At 44.4% G+C, this 25685-nt stretch overlaps 1 protein-coding gene across 1 annotated transcript in view; it reads left to right on the top strand.

The window, feature by feature from the left end:
- Positions 1 to 25685, top strand: part of NMT2 (N-myristoyltransferase 2) — a 55392-nt gene that overhangs the window by 4442 nt on the left and 25265 nt on the right. The window contains exon 2 of the mRNA XM_082649083.1: positions 22713 to 22848. Within this exon, the coding sequence (XP_082505209.1) occupies positions 22713 to 22848 (136 nt within the window). The remainder of the gene's footprint in view (positions 1 to 22712; positions 22849 to 25685) is intronic.

The raw sequence follows: 25685 nt of genomic DNA, 5'->3' as shown, positions 1-25685 counted from the left end.
CGGGAGAGGCCACAACAGTGAGAGGCCCACATACTGGAAAAAAAAAAAAAAAAAAAAAATGCAAACAGTAAAGTATATGGAGAGTAAAAGCCCCCATCATCTCATTTCTAAGAGCTACCACTATTGACAGTGTAATCAAGTCAGACTTATTTATATTCATATACATATATATACACCTACACACATATTTACATAAATAAGGTCGTACTTTATACACAGACGCTTTTGTTATCTATTACTTTCCACTGGCAATTTGCATTTATATGTATCTGTTTATATGTATATATAAATGTATATTTAGCATAAATAGGATCATACTTTACATAGACTCATATTACGTTGTATTTTGCACTGACTGTGAGTGTTGTCTGCTAGACCTTTCTGCGGTGATGGAAATGTCCAATACAGAGGTCAATGGCCACTTGTGACCAGTGTGACTTAGGAGACGACTTTTAAATTTTATTCATTTTTAATTCATTTAAATTTAATAGCCCCATGTGGGTCATGGCCATTCTGTTGGACAGCTCAGATCATATCCTGCCTTTGAATTTTTTAAGCCTTCTCGGTACTCAAAATATTTCCTTATTCTTTTCTTCTGTTTTGCAGAATATGTCAAGTTTCCATTCTTCCTTTTTTTTTTTTCTCCTTCTAGTGGTTTAGGAGCTCTATATCCTATTTTTCTTCTTTTAGGAATTATCATTAAAGTTCAAGCAAGCTTGCTTTTTTTCTGTATTTCTCTATCAATGTCAAAAATTAACCAATGTCCAAAATATTCTGTGTACTACCAAACAAGACAAACCATGTAGGATGTTTGGATTTCTCCTTCCTTTACATGTCCTAGATTTTGTTGAAATAATCTGAAATTTCAATTCCGTGTGCCTTCTTTTACTTTTGCCCTTATGTCATATTAAAGCTTTTTCTTAACTATTAACATTACAGTCACATCCATAGTATCAAAAACTTAAACTTTCCTGACTGCATTACTGTTTTCATTGCTTACCACTATTTCTTATAAACTACACCCCCTCCTTTTCTTCTTTGATTATTTTCTCCCTTAATTTTTTTATTAGAGTAGGTGGATGATATATTTTCTAACTTCTTATATGTCTGAAGATGCCTCTTTTTGCTCTTACGCATGAACCAGAGTCTGGGTGTAAGTGTAATTCTGTGATAATCGTTTTCCTTCAAACTCCAGAAACATTGTTTTATTATCTTCTAGCATTTAGTGGAACAGATGTTTCTCTGCCAGTCTCTTCTCTTTCTTTTATAGGTAGCCGTATTCTTTTTCTTTGTTTTGACTTGTTTTTAGTCTAGAAGCTGGTAGGATTTTTCTTCCAATTTTCCTAAAACTCAAGTGTTTCCACATCCTTTAACCTTCCAGGATCACTTTTTTCTTTAATATCTAACAAAATGGCTCAAGCTCATACGTATTTGTGGCGGTCTCGTGGGGACCGAGGTTTTCGTGGTCCTCCAGCACGTCCGTGTGGCCCCAGCTGCCCCATCACTAGCTCCTAATGCTTTGGGTCCTATAGCATTTCTCCCCAGACCTTTGACCCTGGTGGAATCCAGTCAGCTCTCTTTCATCCCCCTCCCCCGGCAGGAACCACTAATACAGGGCTGTCCTGCACAGCATTTGCTGAAGCTTTAGTGAATCAAGAGTGCAGATATTTGATTATAGCCTAGGGCAGAAAACAACTTCCAGCTCAATGTCAGACATCATTGTTCACCAAAGGGATTTACTGGCGTCCATCCTCCGCTCCCCCCATAGGCCACGGCCTCCCTCAGTGTCCCTCTGAGAGTGGTCTCTTAATTCTCTGACCTCTGCCTCTTCTCCAAGTTCAAGGTCCAGCTCCGGTGTGCTTTCTTTCATGACATCTTCTCTGGTCATTAGAACTGAGGGTGACAACCCCTGGCGAAGGCCCTGGGACCCTTACTGAGTGTATCCTTCACGCGTGCCTTTCCACCAGTCGCTCTGTCTCCCAGCCATCTTCTCAGGCAAACCCTTGTTTTACAGGAAGGAAGCTCTGGCTCCTAGGTAAGTGACTTCTCCAGGGTCACATGGTGTGTTGTAGGTGGGAACAGAGTTTTTGGTGTCTCTCTCTTCTTTTTTTTTTTTCCTTTGGCCTTACCACGCAGCTTGTGGGATCTTAGTTCCCCAGCCAGGGATTGAGCCCACGCCCTCAGCAGTGAAAGCGCCGCGTCCTAACCACTGGACCTCCAAGGAACTCCTGGTGTCTCTTGTTTAACATGTATGTGTAACATCTGCACACTGGCTCACATAAAAGATTTTATTTTACACGTACAGTAGGTTGTCTTGAAATAAAGCATGGCTGAAATTTATTAGAATTGAGGACCAGCAGGTCAGGAAGGCGGGTCTGTCTGTCTGTCTAGCCTTCCCTCCATCAGTCCGCTACCAGCAGGCTGGGTCCAGGCAGGGGTGGCAGAGGGTGAGCCGGCAGCCGGAGGGGGTTGTCACGTGGTACAACATGGCCATTTAGGGCCAGGTCTTCAGGGAGGTCTGGAATCAAAGTAGTTTTCAGAGAAGGAGATAATAAGCAAGGCTGGCACCTCAAAACATGCCTACAGAACACGAGACATGTGTCTACCTGTCTGCTCACCCCAATCCTTGTAATATCTGGGAATTGCACACATAGGTAGCTTCATAAAGGTCACTTGAGTGGATTCCAGTGGTTCCCCATCTTCACTGACAGGCTAACTTCTAACTTAAAAGATGTTCCCCTGTGTGCATTATGAAGACGTGAAGGATTTCCTTTTCCTAATTCTGCTTTTGAAGGATGTGGACTGTGGCATTCTTAGTTGTGCTCTTTGCTGTATAGGACCCAGCATGGGAAAATGATAGCTCATCTTTTGAACTCCTCCTGCTATGGGCTTCTTTCCTTGTATATACTTTTTTTTTTTCTCACTGAATCATTATAATAACAGGTGAGGAGACTAAGGCCTCTCCAGGTTTAAATAACTTGCCCAGGCCACATCTTGGATTCAGATTTAGGTCTTGGGGCCTCTTGCTGTCTGACTGTCCGACCCCTGCCTGTTCACAAACTGCATGGTCTAGTGGACTCTCAATACAGAGCAGTTTGTTTGATAATGTTTCAAGTTCATCTCCCCATATGTTGTAGATTACCAGCTTCAGTGCCTCTGGAGCCAAGATTCACCAGCGTAATGGGCATACTATTGGGCTGGCCAAAAAGTTCGTTTGGGTTTTCCGTTAGATGTGATGGAAAAACCCACATGAACTTTTGGGCCAACCTAATAAATGTCAGTGAATTTAAAAGGAAATAAATGCATACATTTCTTTGTTTTAAAAGACATTGCACCTCGATTATAGAAGACCCTTTCGGAGTTTGTCTTTTGGTCTCGTCAAAGGACTGCGTTTAATGATAGCATCAGTAGTTGCAATAAGATCCTTTTTCTTCTATGCTTCTTTTCTGGCTGTCTCTTCTCCTTTCTGGTTCGAGTTCCGTGTAGCCCACAGTAGCCTGTCACACGCCAGCATCCTTTCCCTCCCGCACTGCCGTTGTTCACGCCTCCACCAAGTCAGATTTTTGTAAGAAGCAACGTGGGCTTAGGAATCCGGTTACTGAACATCTCTGGGTGGTAGCACTGCCGGAGGAAGCCACGTCAGCCCCTCAGTACCCGGTACCCCAGCTCCACGGCCCGGCCTGTGGAGCGCCCGCCACGGGTAGCGCTTCTGGGCGACGCTTTGAGTTCCTCTCAGTTGGTGGCCTGTCACGGGAGAGAACCCAGCACACGGTCACCCGGTGCGGGCCCCAAGCTGAGCTGGGATTTACCTTTGCAAATTCTGTTTTGTAAGCACATTGCACTTCTATTGCTGGCTTGAACACACACGCCAGGGGAATATGGGCTCCTCTATTCTGTGTTCACTCCATAGTCAAGTTCATGTACTGCTTTCCCAGAGAAAGATGGCAACTCAGTTACTATGATACTTTCCCACAATTTCTTCATTTAGTATTTGGCGGTGGGGTAAATACTTGCTCTTTACTGCCCGTGGGTATTTATTAACATTTTAAAGAGACCACAGAAAGAGCCCCTGAAAGCAGAGTTCCTTTTTTATTTTTCCAGTTGAAGTTTTTAAAAAACACCTTTTTGCAAAAATGCATCATTGCTAAAATGGAACATTAGAATGTATCACCAGGCAAAAAGACAGTGACTTGGCATATTCATTTACACATTTTCCAATTCATATGTATTTACAAAAATGCAAATACACTGCTCCTCTGGTACTGGAAATTCCTGTTTGTCACTTGATGTGCCAGGACCATCTTTCCAGGGTGTTCCAGCGCCTTCTCCGGAGTCACGGGAACTGGCTGGCTAGTCCATCATATGACTCTGTGGAGATAATAGAATATCCTCGTCTGTTCAGTCTCCTGTTGTTGGGTCCCAGTGGCCGAGGCCGTTAGTGGCCCCTTCTTCCAAAGGAGCAGGGCCAGGGTGTGCTTGTTTGAGATGGTAAGTCTCCATGGACCAGGTGAGCCCGGCACACATCCCAGGGATCCTGGGGATGGCCGAGAGCAGGTGAAGGATCTTCTGGCAGAAATTCCCCACTGAGGGAAGCGAGACTTTCCTGTGAGCGCGACATGGGCTTCTGTGTTCCATGCTGCTGTTATTTTGGGACTCGACCCGCACAGCTCAACCTGTACACTAACTAATAGAACATCTGTATATTACCTTTGATTTTGTAGACACCTTCATTTTTAATTATTATTTTTCAAATAGGTAGTATGAGCATATGGTACAAACTTCAAAAGGCACAAAAAGGCTATCCAGTGAAAAGGAAGTCTCATTCTGCCAGCCCTGAGCTTCCCTCCCTGTGAGCAGCTCCTGATGCCAGTTCTTGGCACGCCCTCCTGGTGGCATTCTATACACGTACAAGGATGTGGGGCAGGTGCATGCGTGCATGGGCGTGCTTACGTGTGCACGGACATTCACCAGCAGTGGGAATGTGACCTTCCATTGCTGCACCTTGATTTTTCACCTAACAGTGTATCTTAGAAATCCTTGCATATATATTATATATCAAAACCCATAGACCACCCTCATTTTTTATTTATTTTTTGGGCCGTGCTGCACAGCTTGTGGGATCTTAGTTCCCTGACCAGGGATTGAACCCAGGCCCTCGGCAGTGAAGGTGTGGAGTCCTAACCACTGGACCACCGGGAATTCCCCCAACCTCATTTTTTAAAAGGCTGCATGCCATTGTTGAATGGATGTCCCATTTCTCATTTAATCTGTCCCCTGTTCATAGATCATGAGATTGTTTCCAATCTTTTGTGCTAACGGACAGCGCTGAAATGAGTATCCTAGGATGTATAGCACTTCTCCAGAATATTTCTTCATAAATATCTTAAAAAGCTTTCCAGATAACAAGTTTTAAGGAGGCGGTGTGGTGTGTGGAAATGAGTATTAAACCAGGAATCAAGAAAGTCCTGTCACTCACCCTCAGTTGGATGTTGGAATACTGGTCAGTGCATCTCTCTGGGTAGGAGGGGCTTGTCGGGAAATTGAAGCATTTGGCTCTCAAACTGTTAGGATCTAACAGGAATTTAACAAGTACACACGTGGTCCTGGGCCTGGTCCCTACCCTCAGGGATAAGGACCACAGACCTTGTGCCATGGGTGCTGTCAGGCCCCCAGAGCTCCTTGGATTGACTTTCTGCTTCCATAGCCCAAAGGTCAGGGGGCAAGATAAACGTAGGCAGAAGAGAGATCCCTGTCCTGCCCATCTCCTGGCTTGTCCCACTTTTTAGCTGTACTTCTAGGCACTGCCAGCTGCTCTTTCTCTATTAGACACTTTCTCTGAGCCCTGGGGTGTTTCTGTGCTTTTTACATTTATTTTATTTTATTTTCTTAATTTATCTTAATGAAGTATAGTTGATTTACAGCGTTGTTTTAATTTCTGCTGTACGGCAAAGTTATACATATACATATTCTTTTTCATATTCTTTTCCATTGTGGTTTGTCACAGGATATTGAATATAGTTCCCTGTGCTCTACAGTAGGACGTTGTTTTATATCCATTCTGTATATAATAGTTTGCATATGCTTGTGCTTTTAAAAAATGTCCTTGTCTCTTTCCTCTGCCACTGCAAAGTGGACCGTGACCTCTGGCTCCCTTCTGGATCTGGGAGGTCTTGTCCTTTGTGTTTGAGAACTCCAAGTCCACCTTTGTGATTCCTGGAGAAGAGAGACACCTGTGCGACCTCTGCTTGGCCTCTGACCCTTGACTGTCCACTGAAATCATGTTTTCTCTGCATCCCGTTTCTGGCCTTTGTACTTGGTCTCATATCCCAGACTCATCGCTCAGCCCTTCCACTCGAGGTCGAGCTGGTGTTTTCTCTGTTCCGGTGTTTCTACCCCTTCGGAGCCATCAGTCCCTGGAATCCCTCCAGGCTAGATGGGATCTGACCATCACCTTCTTGCTCTTGGCGCCTCCTGGCCCCTCCTTGCAGATTTAACGGCCTGAGACAGTGATTTGCCCTTCCCGCCGGGCATGTCTTGCCCCTTACTTCTTCACCAGATTTTTCTAGGGGAGAGGGGAAGCCTAATATTTTGCTACGTTCATTTGGAACGTTCATTTAATGAAAGAATTGAGTAGGTCCATGGGCAGCATCGGAATATACAAAAGAGAGAGTAAAAAATGAGTATTGGATTTAGCAAGGGAATTCACAAATAGGAATATCATTTGAAAAGCACTGAATTGTGAACTTTGCTGACACATTAATCTTATTGTCTGTAACAGCGCTAATACAATATTGAAATGAATCTCAGCCAGAAAAAAACATTTTTTTTTGACTTGTTAATCGTCTTCCTTCAGTAAACTCTGGAAGGCCCAGAAATGAGAAAAGTCATAGAAGTAGGAGCTAGTGTGAATGGGCTATTCTTCTATCAGAAAAACATTTGTGAGCATGAGTAAGAAAAGGCTGTAGGAAATAGGGTAGTTTTTCACTAATCTAGACTGTCTCGAAGGTTATACTCTGCCAACAAGCTTAACCTTTTTAGAGAACTTGATTTTTCTGCTTGTTTTGTTCACCATTTTATCTTTTGGAACAGTTTTACCTAAGATGCAAGGAAGTAAGCCTTTAAGAAATTTGCTTGTGGAATAGCTGGGCAATTTGAATGTAGTTTTTCAGTTACATGTAGTGATCTTAAAGATATCCAAACAATTTTTAGGAGCATTTTACATATTTCTTCCTTTATTCTGATCTTGGATAATCTGCAAAGACAGGTCTTACTTCACAAACTAAATTTCACGCTAGATGGTTTCTGGCCAATGAGTATTGATAAAATTTTATGATGAGTTAACATTAACTCTTATGATAATTGGGTTTTTATGGGAAGTAGGCCCCAAATGTGTTGAATAATAATGAAATACTTGTGGAAAGAGAAGGCTAATGAGAGAGAACGTATTTTCCCACATGTAGATTATAGTAAGAGGGAAAAGAACTAAAACCTTGGAAACAGCCCAGTATCTAAAAAAGGGGAATTGGTTAGCAAACTCTAGACCAGAAGCTAGGTCCTACTCCAGCTGGGCCCGGATTGCTCAGGGCTTATTGGTCAGCCACTGCCGGGAGCCAGCCACCCTCTCCTGCTGACACCCATGGAAATACTGGAATTGTTGGCTGGTCCTACCGTGACCTCTACCCAATGCTCCAGCCTCAGTAGCTACCGCTGCCTGCCTCCTTGGCTGACCTTTATAATGATAAGGATCATTGTCAGGTTTCCACCCCTCACTGATCATAAACTTCTAGGGCAGCTTTGAGCTCGGAACCCTCCAAGGGCTTCTCCGTGACGTACTGCTTTGACCAGAGATGATGTGGCTTTAAAGAACTTCTGACAGGTGTTTCCTCCATCAGCCCCAGGAGGGGAAGGAAGGTACAGAGCAAGGGATGAAGCTCCCACGTTGAAGAGGTGGCTGAAATCCTGCTGGAGGTCAGGCCGTGACAAAGCCAGGTGATGACAGCGGCAAGGTTAGCTTCTTGCTCTGAACTGTGCATCACGCTTGTGCAGGAAGCGGGTGAAGAAGTCGTGACTGGAGTCGCACACATGAGCCACTGACAAAACAGACTCACTCGTGGGCCTTCAAGAACCTGAACTATAGATAAAATCCATTCTTGAGTTGGGCGGCCGGGTGATCAGCTTGTATCGGATGGGTGCCCCAGTCCAGCATGAGAACAGCCTGTGGCCAGTACCCAGGAGAGTTGGAGTCTGCTGCAGCCACCTGCCCCGCAGCTGTGGCTGTGAGTTCTCTTCCATCACCTGGGCACTGTGATGCTGCTTTGGGTTACCTTTTTCATAAACTGTGCCAAAACTGCCTCATGTATTTTCTCTCCTGGGTAGTGCATTTCCCTCTAAATAAAGTAATTTGGTATCCCAAACAGAACACACATACACACCTACACCTAAACACACACACACACACACACACACTAAAGATCTGTTACCATTCAATAAAAGACAACTAGGCTAATAAAAAGTGTTCACAGGGGCTTCCCTGGTGGCGCAGTGGTTGAGAGTCCGTCTGCCGATGCAGGAGACACGGGTTCGTGCCCTGGTCCGGGAAGATCCCACATGCCGCGGAGAGGCTGGGCCCGTGAGCCATGGCCGCTGAGCCTGCGCGTCCGGAGCCTATTGCTCCGCAACAGGAGAGGCCACAACAGTGAGAGGCCCGCGTACCGCAAAAAAAAAAAAAAAAGTGTTCACAGAAGAAGAGGTCATTCCCCAAAGAAGACCTCAAGATTGCCAATAAATATCTAAACAGATATTCATCCAGTGGAAACGCATAAACAAGAGATGATATATTGTAGTAATTACCTGAATCCTGGAGCCTGACTGGCTGATTTGAGTCCTTGGCTCTGCCATTATTTAGCTGTGATTTTCAGCAAGTTACTTAACCTCTATGTCTTGCAGTTTCCTCTTCTATAAAATGGGATTAACTATAATTGTAGGACTTAACCTCACAAGGTTGTTGTGACAATTTACAAGGTTGATATATATAAGGTGCTTACACGGTGAGTGCACTAAAGTGTTAGCTGCTCTGACAATGACCGTGACGATGATGACAATGACAGTGATGATGGTGATGTTGGTGGTAATGATGGTGGGAGTGATGGTGGTGGTGATGGTGATGATGATAGTGATGATGTGGATGATAGTTATGGTGGGGATGCCAGATTGTTTCCAAATTGCTTGTACCAGCATTATATAAATATTACCTTTCCTCACATTCTTCTGATACTATTAGACTTGAAAACGTTTGGCGAGTCAGTGGATAAAAAGTAGAATCTGAAATGGGTTTCATTTTCAGTTTCCTTGCTGCTGCTGAGGTTGAGCATCCTTTCATAAGTTTATTGGCTGTTAGGGTTTCCCCTTTTGTGAATCATTTATTCGTATCCTCAGCCCATTCTTCTCTCAGTGTTTTGTCTTCCTATTGATTTTTGCATTGATTTCTCATTCACCCAGCAAATATTTATTTTATACCTCAGACACTGTTTTAGGTGCTAAGAATACAACGGAAAAGGCTGTCTTATGGATCTTATGTTCTAGTCAGAGGAAGACAAATAAATAAATAATACGTTTTTAGCTAGCGATAAGTTATATGAAGAAAAGTAAAGCAGGATAATCATAATAATAGCTAGCATTGACTGAGTGATTTCTCTTTGACAACTATTGATACTAATGTATTAGCTCATTTTATCCTGACAATTTTTGTAACACCATTCATTGAAAGCTTCATCCTTTTGCAGGTATGGAAACTGAAGCACAGAGAGGTTAAGTAAAATATTCCAAGTCACACAGCTAGGAAGTAGTGGAGCCAGGATTCAAAACCAGGTGGTCTGAATCTAGCTAATGCCTGCAGTCTTGACCCGGATATTATGTTGCCGGTCTATACTATGCTGGAGATAAAATGTGAATGGCAAAAGAGCTTTTTATATGTTCTGACTTAATATTTTATCATGTGCTTTATAAATACCTCCCCTACTTCTGTAGTTTTAAAATTTTGTCTATAATCACTTTGCCACAAAATATTTAACTTTGATGTAGTCAAGTTACCCCTTTTTATCTTACGGTTTGTACTTTTGGGTCCTTATTTAAGGAATTCTTTTCTTCACTGATATTATGAAGTTATTGTCATTCTTCTGCTTATTCATTCAACAGATATTTATTTGACCATATATGCCAGACGCTGTACTAGGCATGGATAGATGTTAGCGAAACCAACAAAAAGCACTGCCTTTCGTCTTAATCATTGCCTTAATCACCGCCTTTGGTTTTGTTTTCCACGTTTGGGTATTTAACTTATTTGGAATTTGTTTTTGTGATTCTTGGGTAGTAGCAAACTAATTTAATTTTTTCTGTATAGAAAGTCAGTTTTTCTGATACTATTTATTTACAACTTTATGCTTTCACTACTGATTCATGATGTAATCATTATCATATATCAAGTTCTTGTATGCCGTGAGTTGTAACTGGTCTGTCTACTCCATTTCTTTGATCTGTTTATCTGTTCTTGAGCTCTGTTGTATCTTGATAATGTTTTAGTTGCAGAGGCATTGTGGTTTTTATAGACAACTTAGAAAATGCATGAAAATACAGCAGCGATTAAAATCACCTATAATCCCACCATTTTCTATGCAGCAAGTTGGAAATCAAGGGGGAAAATTTTGTAAAATGATTATAATATCAAACTACTAATGGTCCTTGTGGGGAGGAGCTAAGTGATCTCTCTGGTGGAATCCTGTGAAATCTAAATTTTTTCTTATCTTTGGGGTTTGCATACCGTGAATCGAGCTCTTAAAATTAATGTATTAGTTACGACAGGCTAAGCTGCTGTAACCCTGTGGTGGACCCTATGGTGTCACTGCTCAACATGATGGAAGTTCTCTCCTTTTTTTTTTTTGGCCACGCCATGCGGCACGTGGGATCTTAGTTCCCCGACCAGGGATGGAACCCACACCCCCTGCAGTGGAAGCACGGAGTCTTAACCACTGGACCACCAGGGAAGTCCCAGTTTTTTTCCGTATTGATGGGACAGTCCCAGACAGGTGTTCAAGTGGATGGCGAGGGAACTTCCCTTTATCCTGTCCATCAGAGGCTGCCTCCTCCTGTCACGTGGTTCTGCCGTCCTCTACTGTCTCATCCTATACCTGCCTTCAGTCGGCCCAGGGGAGGGGGAGCCTGGAGGAGCAGCCCCGGAGCCTGTCTGGGCCAGCAGGAAGCAGCAGGCTCGCGTCCACTCCCATCCCGCTGGCTGGGACTCAGCCACATGGCCGCACCTGACTGCCAGCGGTGGGGAAGTGTGGTCTCGCTGACACACTGTGAGCTCCCGGACGAAGGGGGGATGGATCTTTGTGGGCAGCTGGCGGTCTCTCTCTCACTCGTTTCTCCTGGGGCAACTGTAAAACGTTTACAGTTTCCTGTAAAATGTGTTACTTTGCTCATTCCATTAAGTCCTGTCTGCAGAATCCCTGTATATATCTTTGAAGAGATTTCCTGGATGTGCTTATTAAATTTAGTTTGACATTTCCGTGGCTGACAAGGAGTTTGTTGGTTTGCACTTGGGGTTTGAATGTGCCAAAGATTCTCTTTAGGCACAGACGGAAGTATCTTTCCTTCCTGGGGTAGCAAAACGGAGAGGCTTTTCCTTATGGATTTTTTGTACGAATTCTTGGGGAGGTGGGAAATGGAACTTCTGTTCTTAAAGAGGCAAGAGATCTTTGTAAAAGGGCTGCATGATTTCCATGGTTAAATGTCTGGGACTCAGTAATCAGCCTCAGGCACTTAAGAGTCCGAATCTTTTTCTTCATCAGATTTCGAAGAAGGATCTTCTTGAGCTGGGATTTTCCTCTGTTATCCTGAGCCCTTTGCAGCATCTTATCACCCCCCTGGGGACAGGAATTTCCACCTGCCACTTTTTCAACAGCTTTGATGAGATGTAGTCCACATACCCTGTGATTCTCCCATTTAAAGTGTACAATCCAGTGGCTTTCAGTATATTCACAGAGTTGTACAACTATCACCGCAATCAATTTTAGAACATTTTCGTCACCCCAGACTGAAACTCCGCATCCCTCCTTTGTGACTGGCTTCTTTCATTTGGTGTAATGTTTTCACAGCCCATCTGTGTTGTTGCATGTATCAATACTTTTTTTAATTTACAATTTTTTATTGCTGAATTAATATTTATTATATGGATATACCACATTTTCTTTATTCATTTATCAGTTGATGGATATTTGGGTGGTTTATACTTTTTGGCAGTTATGAAGAATGTTGCTATGAACATCAGTATACAAGTGACTGTGTGCACAAATATTTTCATTTCTCTTAGTTGTAGACCTAGGAGTGGAACTGCTAAGTCATGTGGTAAATCTTTGTTTAGCGTTTTGAGGAACTGCCAGGCTGTTTCCAAAGCACCTGCACCATTTTCCATTCCCACCAGCAGTGTGTGAGGGTTCCAGTTTCTCCACATCCTTGCCAACACTTGTTATTATCTTTTTTGGTTGCAGTTGTCGTAGTGAGGGACTAGTGGTATGCCTGTCAGCTCTGATTCCCAAATTCTAGTCTCTTTGAGGCTAGACCCCTTCCACCCTTCCCCTGCACCCAACACAGTGCTGAGCACATACTAGATGGCTCAGTAAATACACGATAATAGGCTGCAATCAACTTTACCATGCAGGTAGGGAGAATTGTAGCTTTCAGAGATATTCTCCTTCCTGGCAGTGTGTGATTGGAGCTACCCCAAGGATTATTCATTCATTCAACAAACATTTGTTATAAAAATCTACTAGTGTCAGGCATTAAATCATTAGCGACCTTAGGGATGCACACAGGAATAGTTTTCTTCTGTACCCTGCACACACTGACACGAATGTGCACACAAATCATAAGCGCAGCACAGCAAGTTCACCACTTTATGAGGTGCCAACCCTGGGAACACTGAGGGAGGAAAACCCGAAATAGTCAGACTCCCAAATCAGAGAATGTACAAAACCATACTATCCATGGCATATTTCTAGCTCTGGTATCTGGCTGTGATATGTTTGTTTAAGCCCAATTGCTAGTCAGATATTTATGGAAGTCCTTAACTACTAGATGATTTTAAACATAAACATCACAATACATAGTACAGATTTGATTCTACTGATGGAAACAAACTGCTCATTTGGGGGTGGGAATGCATTACTGTTTTTAGACCACGAGGGTGCCACTTGGCGGGGTCTTCTCGTATCTCCAAAAATGAACACTAGTTTCTATTCCAGGATTAGGGAGAAGAGGGAAACACGAATCTATAGCTCATGCGCTTGTCTTTTAAACACTTTTTCTCACTATTGAACATGGCTTTCATGCTTTGACTCTACAGAGGAATGAATTACTTTAACTCAGAAAGTTTTCTGATTTTAACACATGAATAACTGCCTGTCTGTCTGTGACGTAGATTGTGGGTGATGAGGCTGGCCCTTGGGATCCTCTGAGTGGTAAAGACCAAGCCCACAATTCTGTCACGTTAAGTCAGCAAAACTTGGTCTCCCCCGGCACTACACGCAGCACGTGGGGACCTCTACTCCTCGGAGGCCTCTCGGGCCTCAGCTGAAGGAGGCCCATCCCCTCCCGACGTGTCATCTTTACAAGGCCCTGGGGCTCGCTGGGAGGGGAAGTCAGCAAAGAAGAAGGTGTGGCGGCCGTCACGTGCTCTCACCTGGCAGCAGCACCTGTTCCATCCTCAACTTCCATTGGCTCAGCCTGCTTGGGCCTACTTTTCTCACTTGGGGGGTGGGGTGGGATGCGGAGTGTATGCGTCATCCTCTGGAATGTCCACAGGAGGGGAATTCAGAAATATCGGTGAGCACAGATAGTGTTCACCTGAGTAGGAAAACCCCAGTTCTCCTTCTGTGTTCTCCTGACTCTCACTGCTGTCACCCTCAGCGCTTCGGACACCAGGCGTCGGCGCCTCCCCACACCGAGCATTCCTGCAGCGCTAGCATGGGCTGGCGTCCTACCATATAACTCGATTCTGACACTTTCTGCCTGGAGGCGGCGTCAGATCCCACAGGTTGAGGGCTCAGTCCTGCCAGACTGCCCTCTCCCCACTTCAGATGCCAATGCTAAGTCCAGGTTGTCACCTGTGCTTCTGACCGATCAGCTACAAATTGGAGTTTCCTAAGATCCCCTCCTCGGATTCGATTAATTTGAATCCACAGAACTCAGGAAAACACTTTCTACTGTTCACCAGTTGATTGTGAAAGAACGTGGTAAAGGATGGAGATGAACACCCAGATGGGCGAGGTGTGCGGGGGACGGGTGTCCATGCCCTGTCCGGGCACCACCCTCCCGACACCTCCACGTGATCACCAACCTGGAAGCTCTCTGAACCCTGCGCTTCTGGGGACTTCTGTGAAGGCTTACGATCGATCATTAACTCCATTTCCAGCCCCTCTCCCCTCTCTGGAGAACTGGGGACGGAGCTGAAAATGTCAGCCTTCTGATCATGGCTTGGTCTTTGTGGTGACCATCCAGGAGCCCACGCAGAGGCACCGCACTGGAACCAAAGACACTGCTCGCTCCCAGGAAATTCCCAGCGTTTTAGGAGCTCTGTGCCAGGGACTGGGGTCAAAGACCAATAGATATTTTCTCTATTATTTCACACATTTTTTAAAGAAATGGGAGACCTGTTCTTAGGCAGCTTACACTCTAGTGGGGAAAGAGGTAAGAGCACTGGGTTTTGAGCATGCCTAAATCTTTTTTTTTTGAAGTGTAGTTGATTTACAACGTTGTGTGAATTTCTGCTATACAACAAAGTGATTCAGTTATACATATATACATATACATTCTTTTTTTTTCTTTTCCATTATAGTTTATCACAGGATATTGAATACAGTTCTCTGTGCTATACAGTAGGACCTTGTTGTTTATCCATTCTATATATAACAGTTTACATCTGCTGACCCCAACCTCCCACCCCAGCCCTCCCCCAACCCCCTCCCCCTTGGCAACCACGTGTCTGTTCTCTATGTCCATGATTCTGTTTCTGTTTCATAGGTAGGTTCATTTGTGTCATATTTGAGATTACACATATAAGTGATATCATATGGTATTTGTCTTTCTCTTTCTGACTTACTGCACTTAGTATGATAATCTCTAGGTCCATTCATGTTGCTGCAAATGGCTTTATTTAATTCTTTTTATGGCTGAGTAGTACTCCATTGTATATATGGAATACCACATCTTCTTTATTCATCTGTCAATGGACATTTAGGTTGTTTCCACATATTGGCTATTGTGAATAGTGCTGCTATGAACGTAGGGGTGCGTGTATCTTTTTTGAATTATAGTGTTGTCTGGATAGATGCCCAGGAGTGGGATTGCTGGATCATATGGCAACTCTATTTTTATTTTTCTGAGGAACCTCCATACTGTTTGCCACAGTGGCTACACCAGCTTACATTCCCACCAACAGTGTAGGAGGGTTCCCTTTTCTCCACACCCTCCCCAGCATTTATTGTTTGTAGATTTTGTGATGATGGCTATTCTGACCGGTGTTAGGTGATACCTCATTGTAGTTTTGATTTGCATTTCTCTAATGATTAGCAGTGTGGAGCATCCTTTGATGTGTCTATTGTCTTGGCCTAAATCTTGAACGAAAAGCAATCTGCCAGGAAATGAAGGAGAGAAGGGTGTCCTGGCAGAGGAAACAACATGCCTAAATGTGTGATGAGAACAGTACCTATCAGTTATTGATTGGCTTACTCCATGCCAGACGCTAAGCTACACACTGTGCAGGCTCCGCCTCCTTTAATTTCCCATAAGCCTCCCATCTGTGTGTTGTCTGTTGCCTTAAGAATATATGCTCCATAGGGCAGGACGTTGCTTTGTTCATTGCTGTATCTTGATGTTCCAGTAGCTTGCTGTTTAATAAGCCAGCAACCATTTTATTAGGCTCACAGATTCTGTGGGTTAGGAATTTGGAAAGGGCATGGCTGGAGGGAGTTCTGGCTGGGGATCTCATGGGGTCACAGTCAGATTTCAGCTCAGGCTTCAGTCAGCTGAAGGCTCCCCTGCAGTGGACGCCCGGGGGGGCTCACTCACATGACTGTCCGTCCATGCTGGCTGTTGACTAGAGCCCACCCATGTGGCCTCACCAGCATGCACACCTCTAGAAGTGGGTGGGAGCTTCTCACCTAGACTGGGAAGTCATATATTGACACATTTGTTGTGAATGATTGGTTGTGAGTCACAAGCCCATCCACATTCAAGGGGAGGGGAGCTAGATTCCATCGTTCATTGGGAGGAGTCTCTAAAAAATTTGAGGATGTATTGAAAACTACCACAGTCCATCTTCTGGCCATTAAAAGTATGCACATTCTCCCCCAAGTAGAATACATTTACCCTCCCTGAGGCTCTCCTGCAAATCATATCGCGTTTTGGCTTACATATGAGGCTCAGGCTTGAAGTGCAGGATCTCATCATCTAAACCAAGTCTAGGTGGATGAGGGCCCTCAGAGTCCATCTCAATACCTGTAAAATGAGCAGGTATGTTGTCTGCTCCCCACATGCCCATTGTGGAAGGGTGGACAGGTATAGGGGGGCCATGGTGGTGGTTCCATTCAAAAAGGGGGAAGTAGCACAGCACAGCCAGTGGTCCATAGCAGTTCTGAAATCCAGCCAGGAACCTGTCGCCAGTCCCTTGGTTTGAGTTCAGTCCTAATCTTCAGGAGCTGCTCTCCATGGCTCTGGCCTCTGTCCCTTGGGCTGTGGGTTCTGCCCTTTAAATCCTCCTTCCGAAAGAAAAGATGACTTTGCATCTGAGTGAGTGACCTTCTCTGTCTGATTCCTGCCTGTAAAAGGCTGAGGGTCCAAAGGCCTCTTTGCATTTTGTCCTGTTCTGTCTCTTTCAAGCTGGTGTAATTCTTTAAAAAATGTACTGGACTTCCTGTTTCAATGTATAATCCAGCTGTCCCCAACCTTTTTGGCACCATGGACCAGTTTCATGGAAGACAGTTTTTCCACGGACGGGGAGGTGTGGGGGGATGCGTCAGGCGGTAATGCAAGCAATGGGGAGTGGCAGATGAAGCTTCGCTCTCTCACCCGCTGTTCACCTCTAATAGTGTGGCCCAGTTCCCAACAGGCTGCAGACGGGTACCAGTCTGCAGCCCGGGGGTTGGGGACCACTGTACTGCGCAAAAGCCACACCCACCAACCTCTTCTTCAAGATAAACTTTTCTCTACCTTGGTCTTTATGTGAGGCTGAATGTCCAGAAGATTTAGAAGCTGTACTGTTTAGAGACAGAATAGAAGAGGCACATCCTTCAGAAACCGAGAGGGTGTTTTGTCTGTTTGAAATGGTCTATGGAACACCACCTTGAAGATTTTCTGAGGTCCTGACCACAGCTGCATTCCAGGTTTGACTTTCTGTCCTGAGACCATTTCTTAATATGTACAGCCTTTGCCTTCTGGGGATGCTGGGGATGAGGGACAGTTTAATTTTGAGTCTAGCAAGCCCTGCCTGGGCTCGTGTATTCTCTAACTTCCTCTCAACTGCCGAGAAGCTCATTCTTGAGTTAATGTCTCTCTGCTCTCATTTTCTTATACACAGCTGGGAGAAGCCAGCACTCTTTCAGCCTTCTGCCCAGAAATCGTTTTAGATTTTCATGCTCATTACGTCCATTCTCTATTTCCCACGTTATCTCTGGCGGCAGTTTTATAAACATTCCTCTACTACATAACGGGGGTCCCCTTCCGTCGATCTTCCCATATCACTTCCTTTATTTTCCCAGGCCCTCACCACCAGCCTCCTTGAGACCGTCAGGCTTCTGCTTACAGTCGCCGCAGGCTCTTTCCATCTGGTCTGAAAGCCAGGGCCACGTGTTTCGGGTTTTAGTTACAGCAGCCCTCCACTTTCACACCCCACGTATCTGGCTGAGTTTTTATTGCTGCATGCAGCACCATTACAGGCCTGGTGACACAAAACAATGTTGCTTTATCAGGCTTGCAGATCCGGTGGGTGAGGAGGCTGGGAAAGGCAGTTCCTCATCCAGGGTCTCTTGTGCGCTTACAGACGGATGTTGCCTTGGGCTGGAGTCTTCTGCAGACTTGACCACGCTGGGCATTCATGAGGGTTCCCTCCTGTGGCTTCAGCGGGTGGTCTCAGGGCAGTCAGACCTCTTATGTGGCTCCTGGCTTCCCCCAGACTTGAGCATCCCAAGGGAGCCATGTGGAAAGTGCGTGGTCTTTTGTGACCTAGTCTCAGAAGTCATGTAGTGTCACTTACACTGCGTTACGAGCAAGTGACGAGCCTGCCCAGACTCAAGAGGAGGGAAAGAGACCCCCACCTCTCGATGGGAGAAGCATCAAAGAATTGGCAGACGTATTTCGAAACCGCTTGCACCCGGGGCAGTGTCTGGCAGCAAGGCCTTGCCATGCAATCGTATCCAACGAGTAGGCACTTCCGCCTCTCTTTTTATATCTGCTTGTTAGTCTTTGGGCGCTCAGCGTGGCCCCTGTAATAACAAGCTGTGTTATAAAGGGGCTTTCTTGTATTTGAAACGTACTTTTGGAAAGTAGGGATACAGGACTTCACATTCTACACACTTTATTCCAAATGAATTAGAAAGCTAAATATTTTTCCCCAAAAGTCATAAAGCTAAAAGAGAAAAAGTTACAGAAGGATACGTGTGTAATTTTGGAATTGGGAAGACTTTCTAAGCAAGATTTGAAAGCCGAAAAACCACAAGGGAAAAATTTTAAGTATTAGACCCCATAAAATTTTTAATTGTCTGTACAGGAAAAAATACCATAAATTAAGTGGAATGCTAAAAACTAAACTGTGTATTTACAGTCTAAACAATGGACAACAAACTAGGCGATGGAATATAAGCAGAGGGTAGTATCTCTCATAGGCCTGTTGTGAGGATTAAATGAGATTAAAGTGCCCAAAGTAAAAATTCTTAATAAATGACAGGTTCTATCCGTGCTTTTATAAAGGACACCTACAAATCATTGTTTTTTAAGATGGATAATGGAAAAAGGATATGAATGAGCTATTTGTGGAAAAATATAAATGGCCCATAAACATATGAAAAGATATGTAGCCCCACCCCTGGTTAACTAAAGGAACATTAAATCTACAGTGAGATTTTTTCTACCTATCAGATTGTCGGGGATGAAAAAGAATGGTTATATTTCAGTGCTGGCAAAGACATAGGGAAATTGCTGTTCTCATTTACTGTTCGGTCCTTTGTTCTTCTACAGGTAAGGTGATTTTTCCTCTCCGGCTCTTTCCATCTTTGGTTTTCTGTAGTTTGAGAATGATTTGCCAGGATGCCATTTTAGGGGCATTTATCCTGTTTGGTGTTCTCTGAGCTTCTTGGACCTGTGGGTTAGCACCTGCTTTTGACTTGGGGAAATCCCCAGTCATTATTGTTTCAAGTATTTCTTCCATTTCTTCCTCTCTTCTCCTTCTGGTTCTCCCATTACACATATGTTATACTCTCTGTAGTTTTCCCACAGTCCTCGGATGTTCTGTTCTGTTTTTTCCATCTTTGTTCTCTTTGCTTTTCAGGTTTAGGGGGGTCTCTGAGGTTTCCACTGCTGTATCCTCAAGCTCAGAGATTCTTTCCTCAGCCACGTCCAGTCTACCAATAAGCCCATCAAAGACATTCTTCATTTCTGTTGCAGCGCTTTTGATTATTCTCGGTTCTTTCTTAGGATTTCCATCTCTGCTTACATCGCCCGTCTGTTCGCACGTGCTGTCTGCTTTGTCCATTTGAGCCCTTAGCATATTAATTAGAGTTGTTTCGAATCCCATGCCTGATCATTCCACCGTCGCTGCCACGTCTGGCTCTGATGCTTGCTGTATCTTTCCCAGGCGCGTTTTTGGCCTTTTGGAATGCCTTGTAGTTTTTTCCTGATAGCCAGACATGATGTCCTGGGTGAAAGGAACTGCTGTAAGTAGGCCTTTGGTCATGCGGTGGTGAGGCGTGTGGGGCGGGAGGCATTGTGGGGTCCTGTGATCCGGCCTCAGTCTTTCAGTGATCCTGCGCCTCTGGACCGTGAGCTCACAAATGTGAACAGGATGGCTAACGGGGGCTGGAGTCAGTCATTTCTTTTCCCCAGATTAGTTAAGCTCTGACCGTAGCCCAGCTGCTTAGGCTCTGGTTGACTAGTTTCTGCTGAGGACAGACCTTGTTAAGCACAGAACGTCTGACATTTTTCAGAAATGATTCCTCTTCCCCTCCTTCTACCAGAAGCACGAGGGGATTTTTCTCTGCTCTCTACTGTGGGAACCTGACTGCGCTCCTGAGGATAAAACTCAAAAGGGGGGAGACCCCTGTGACTGGGCTCCTAACTCTGGGTCTTGTTCACATGTAGCCTCCAGGGCTTTGTGAATTGCGGTCCAGGGGTTCCTGCCTGAGCGCTGGCTCCCATGGGGGTTTCCACGCGTGAGTCTCTGCTCCCAGAAGCTGTCTCTCCAATCTTGGGGGCAGCAGTTTGTCCTGTGTCCCTGCCTCCCACCCTTAGGGATCTCAGAAGAACTGTTGACTTTTCAGGCTGCTGGGATGGAGTGGTGACTTCCAAGCTCCTTGTATTCAGAACCAGAAACTGATTTACTGTTGGTATAGTGGAAACTGGAAGAGTATTTAGTAAAGCAAGCTTAACTATCCGCTAAAACTAAAAATGTGCATGCCCTTTGACCTCACATTTCCATCTGTGGACAAACTAGCATGAATACACAAAGATGTAAGTACCAGAATATTTTTTTGCAGCAGCATATTTTATGTAGGAATGGTTACATAAAATACGATATACTGACACAATGGAATGCTACCCAGTTGCTAAAAAGAAATGAGGTAGCTCAGTATATCCTGACATGGAAAGAAAGAAATCCCAGACACATTTGTTAAGTGGAAGGAGAAAAAGAGCCAAGTTTCAAAATAGTGTGTTTAAGATTCAATTTTTGTTGAAAACTTACTCGTAGTAAAAACGAAGGCATGCTTAGAGAAGAAAGGCTATTTTAGAAGAATTTATACCAGAAGAACTATTGGCTGCCTTTGAGGGACCCTGTTATAAGGCTGTTAATTAATGACATTTGTGTCTTATATAATGAATATGTATTTGATAATTAGGCAAAAATTCAAGAAAGAAAATAGGAACAGATAGAGCTAATTAAGAACAATAGAACAGAATTGCTTATTTCCATCACTTTTCCCTGCATCAGGGGATAATGCAATAATAATCTCTGACTCAAAATTTGAATTTACCTTCTGGGAATACTGTGGGAGAGTAGGCCCAAAGAAAGGGAAATTTTAAATCTCCTTGTGTCTCTTTTTCTCTTTCAGAAGATTATAGCTCTAATATGACAAGGGTTCCAAACAGAAATGTTTTGCCAGTGAACTTTTTTTTTTCCTGTAGAGTTTTTTTATTGTTAATCCTTCTAATAAAAATCTTTATCAGGAAAAATGCCACCCCCTGCAGAGATGCCCTTTCTTTGGTTCTCTTGTGTCAAGATTAGTGGTTTGTTGTGCCCAAGAGATGTTTATAATGGAATATTTTATGACATGTATCTCTCCCTGAAAAGGCTGATTTAAAAGTAAGTTAGTGGAGCAGTGATACCTGTGAAAGCTATTTGACTTTGACGATAAAATAGAGTTTATTGCTACAGTTTTCCTGCTTAAATGACATCTAAGAACCCTGCAGGATGACTGAGCGTAGACTAATATTCTTCTGGGTTCCTGGACCCAGTTCCAGTGGGGAGGTAGGGGTGGAGGGTTCCCACATAGCACCAAGCAATTCTCAGATGCCAGCTGGGTGTCCTGAAATTCATCTCAGTTCTGACACCGTCTATGCAGAGACAGCATCAGGTCCCACAGGTTAGGGGCTCAGTCCCACGAGACTATCCCCCCCGACCCCTCACCCAGGTTGTCACATGTGCTTCTGACCAGGCTACAGATTGGAGGTTCCTAAGACCCCCCTCCTTAGATTCGGTCAATTTGTTAGAGCAGCTCACAGAACTCAGAGAAACATTTACTTTCTAGATCACCTGTTTATTATAAAAGGATGTAACTCAGGAACAGTCAGATGGAAGAGGTGCCCAGGGCAAGGTGTGGGGAAGGGACACAGAGCTTCCGTGTCCTCTCCAGGCGCCACTGTCCCCAAACCTCCACTTGGAGAGAAATCACCAACCTGGAAGCTCTCTGAACCCCCATCCTTTTGGGTTTTTATGGAGGCTTCCTTACATAGGCATGATTGGTTACATCATTGGCCATTGGTGTTTGATTCAACCTCCAGCCCCTCTCTCCTCCCGGAGATCAGGGAGGTGGGATTGAAAATTCCAGCCCTCTAATCAGGGTTGGCTCCCCTGGCGACCTGCCCCCATCCTTAGGTGCTTCGAGAAGTGACCTTCTTAACTACCTTAAAGTTCTAATCTTTTAGGAAACTCCAAGGGGTTTGGAAGCTGTGACCCAGGAACCATGGATCAAGACCAAATATAGATGAAAAATATATATTTTGGTCATCTGCAAATACATGTCTATTTTTATCCATCAGCATATTGCGCATCCCAACGTAGTTTTCCCTCCTGTGTATAACATGCGTTTTTCCTAAATGACTAATTTCATGCAATTCAGATTTTACATAATGACCTGTTGTTGTTTTCACAAACCCTGTGAATTTCCTAACAGGAGTCCCGGAGGTGATTTGGGTGCCAAAAAGAAAAAGAAGAAACAGAAGAGAAAAAAGGAGAAACCGAATTCCGGAGGCACCAAGTCAGACTCGGCATCTGATTCCCAGGAGATTAAAATTCAGCCGCCTTCAAAAGTGAGAACCATGTTTTCTTTTAACCTCCGTGGTGTCCCATGTGTGTGAAAGCGGGTCCGGGCAGCTTAGGCGAGTGCCCTGTTGGCTCAGAGGTGTAGTTAGGGTGTTGCCGTGACTGTGTACTGTGTGGTCACAGCAGGGTATTTACAGCCTTCCCAGGACTGACATTGGCACCCAGAAAACTAAGAGGTCCGTGCTGGGCTTCTATGTGTGTGTGTGTTCTGCCCGCATCCCCCCTTTCTCAGTGAATTAGTACATAGGTTGTAGTCATAGAAGAAAGTCTCACGGTGACCTTGTTAGATTTTTGTTTCTGGTTTTTGGGGGGGTTTTTTTGTAGTTACGCTTAATATTTGATTCCCTTTTGTTCAGAAGATATTCACATTTTCATTTTTCTGGGTGTCTAATTACCTGAATAGCACAGCACCATCTGGCAGCAGGTTTCAGCAGGAGCAACCATGGGTAAGTCTCACGTTGACTTTGCCTTGGACCAGTCTGCAGTGGCCATTCTTAATTCTATTGCCAAGGGTAGGAAGTAACCCATTTTGGACCAAACCAGAAGTGGTCCTGCTGGGCCCTGCGTCTCTGTATGCTTCTGGAGATGCCGATGCCAGGCGCCACTTCCCTGGGGCCACCCATCATCCTGGCTGTGAACAGAGACCTCGTGTGCTGGGCCCAAGGAAACAGAGCCCTCGATGCCAGAAACTCACAGCGAAAAGGGGTAGAGTTAGAAGCATAACAAAGCAGAGGTCATCTGATTGTTGTAGCTCCAAGTAAGTTGGACAGTGCGTGGTGTCATGGCAGGAGCTCGGTCCTGCCCCAAAGCTCTCAAGCTGTGAGCCTTTGCCAGGCTCTGCCCCTCCTTAAGCTCATTTCATCTGCAGCTTGGGGACATGCCTCCTCCCCAGCTCATAGGCTGTTAATGAGGTCACAATCAGACCATCTTTATAATGTGGTTTTTATACCATGTAAAGCAGCAGTCCCCAGCCTTTTCGGCACCAGGGACCAGTTTCGTGGAAGACAGTTTTTCCACGGACCAGGGCCGGGGGGATGGTTTTGGGATGATTCAAGCGCATTACATTTATTGTGCACTTAATTTCTATTATTATTACATTGTAATATATAATAAAATAATTATACAATTCACCATAATTCTGACGGGAGGCGGAGCTCAGGCGGTAACACGAGCGATGGGGAGCGGCTGTAAATACAGATGAAGCTTCGCTCACTCGCCCGCCACTCGCCTCCTGCTGTGCAGCCTGATTCCTAACAGGCCACAGGCCGGTACCAGTCCGTGGCCTGGGGGGTGGGACCTCTGCTGCGGAGCACTGTGTATACATGGCAGTTGTTACCATTACGCCAGTTTTGTGGGGTCTCAGGTTTTTTTCTTGCGCAAACTTTACATCTTACGACGTTGAGTGAGTCTTGCAGGTAGTTTTGTTGTCGTTGTTACCTGTTTTACACATAAGGACCAGGAATCACTGGGAAGGAAAATTCCTTGCCCCAAGTTTTCCCTGATTGCCTTTGTGGGGTGAGAAGAAAGTGCAGTTTCCCTCACTAGCTTTTCAACTTGCTTCTCTGGTAATAAATAGTCTATCCACAGACATAAGTTCCAAGGTAACTCATATAAGGTGCACCGTAAGCTGGCAAGATATCTTGTCCATTTCTCATCGTTGCTTCATCAGACAAATGTGGTGTTATTTACATGCAGTTGTGACCATCTCCTTATTCTTTCTGTCATCACCATCAGCTGCTGCCCAGCCCTGTACCCCTGGTGATTTAGGGCCCTTCCCCTGCCTCTGGTCACTTATAAGAAACTACAGAATGGGAATTGGGGATTAGCAGAGGCAAACTAGTATGTGTAGGATGGATAAACAACAAAGTCCTACTGTATAGCGCAGGAAACTATATTCAATATCCTGTGACAAACCACAATGGAAAAGAATATGAAAAAAAATACATATATGTATAACTGAGTCACGTTGCTGTACAGCAGGAATTAACACAGCATTGTAAATCAACTATACTTCAATAAATTTTTAAAAAATAAAAAATAAAATGAGTGGGTGGTTGGAATTTAAAAAAAAAAAGAAGAAAAAGAAACTACAGCCAAGCAAGGCAGGAGGAACTGCTACCGTGGTATGGTAGAGAAATTCTTTTCTTTTTTCATGAAGACTAAGTCAAAATTGTTTTAATGTGGGCTTTTCACTGCATTTTAAAAACTGCGGCTCCTTTCCCTGAAACTGATGTCAGCTCTACATAACACCGTCATTTACAGTGACCTTTAGAGATTCTTCAGTTTAGAGAATGTTGCAGTCTACGCTCAAGAACCAAAATAAAATGATATTTGGGTTCTTGTACACTTCTTAGTGATGAAGGACTTGAACATTTTTTCCAAGGTATTAAATTGGAAAATAATGGGCAAAGAGTACAGTTGGTGTTTAGTATTTCCCAAGGAACAGATATGGAGGAAAAGAGGCATGTCTGACTCTTACACCAGAATATGATAGTGGGAGGCTAATGCGGGGTCAGCACACATTCTCACCTTTCCAAACGCCCCGTGTGGTGCTGCTCTGGTAGGTGATTGGATAGGTTTAAGAATTTATCATAGCTGAGTTTTCCTTACTGCTCTGTCGCTATGGATTTGAAAGTTGTACTTACTTGAATCTACTTTGAGTGTCATCTATAAAAATATTGACTCACGGGGCTTCCCTGGTGGTGCAATGGTTGAGAGTCCACCTGCCGATGCAGGGGACACGGGTTCGTGCGCCAGTCCGGGAAGATCCCACATGCCACGGAGCGGCTGGACCCGTGAGCCATGGCCCCGCTGAGCCTGCGTG

This window comes from Grampus griseus (genome assembly GCF_964374135.1).
Source record: "Grampus griseus genome assembly, chromosome: 2".
Taxonomy (NCBI): domain Eukaryota; kingdom Metazoa; phylum Chordata; class Mammalia; order Artiodactyla; family Delphinidae; genus Grampus; species Grampus griseus.
Note: the sequence above shows the minus strand (reverse complement) of the source record. Positions and strands in the feature narration are given on the sequence as shown.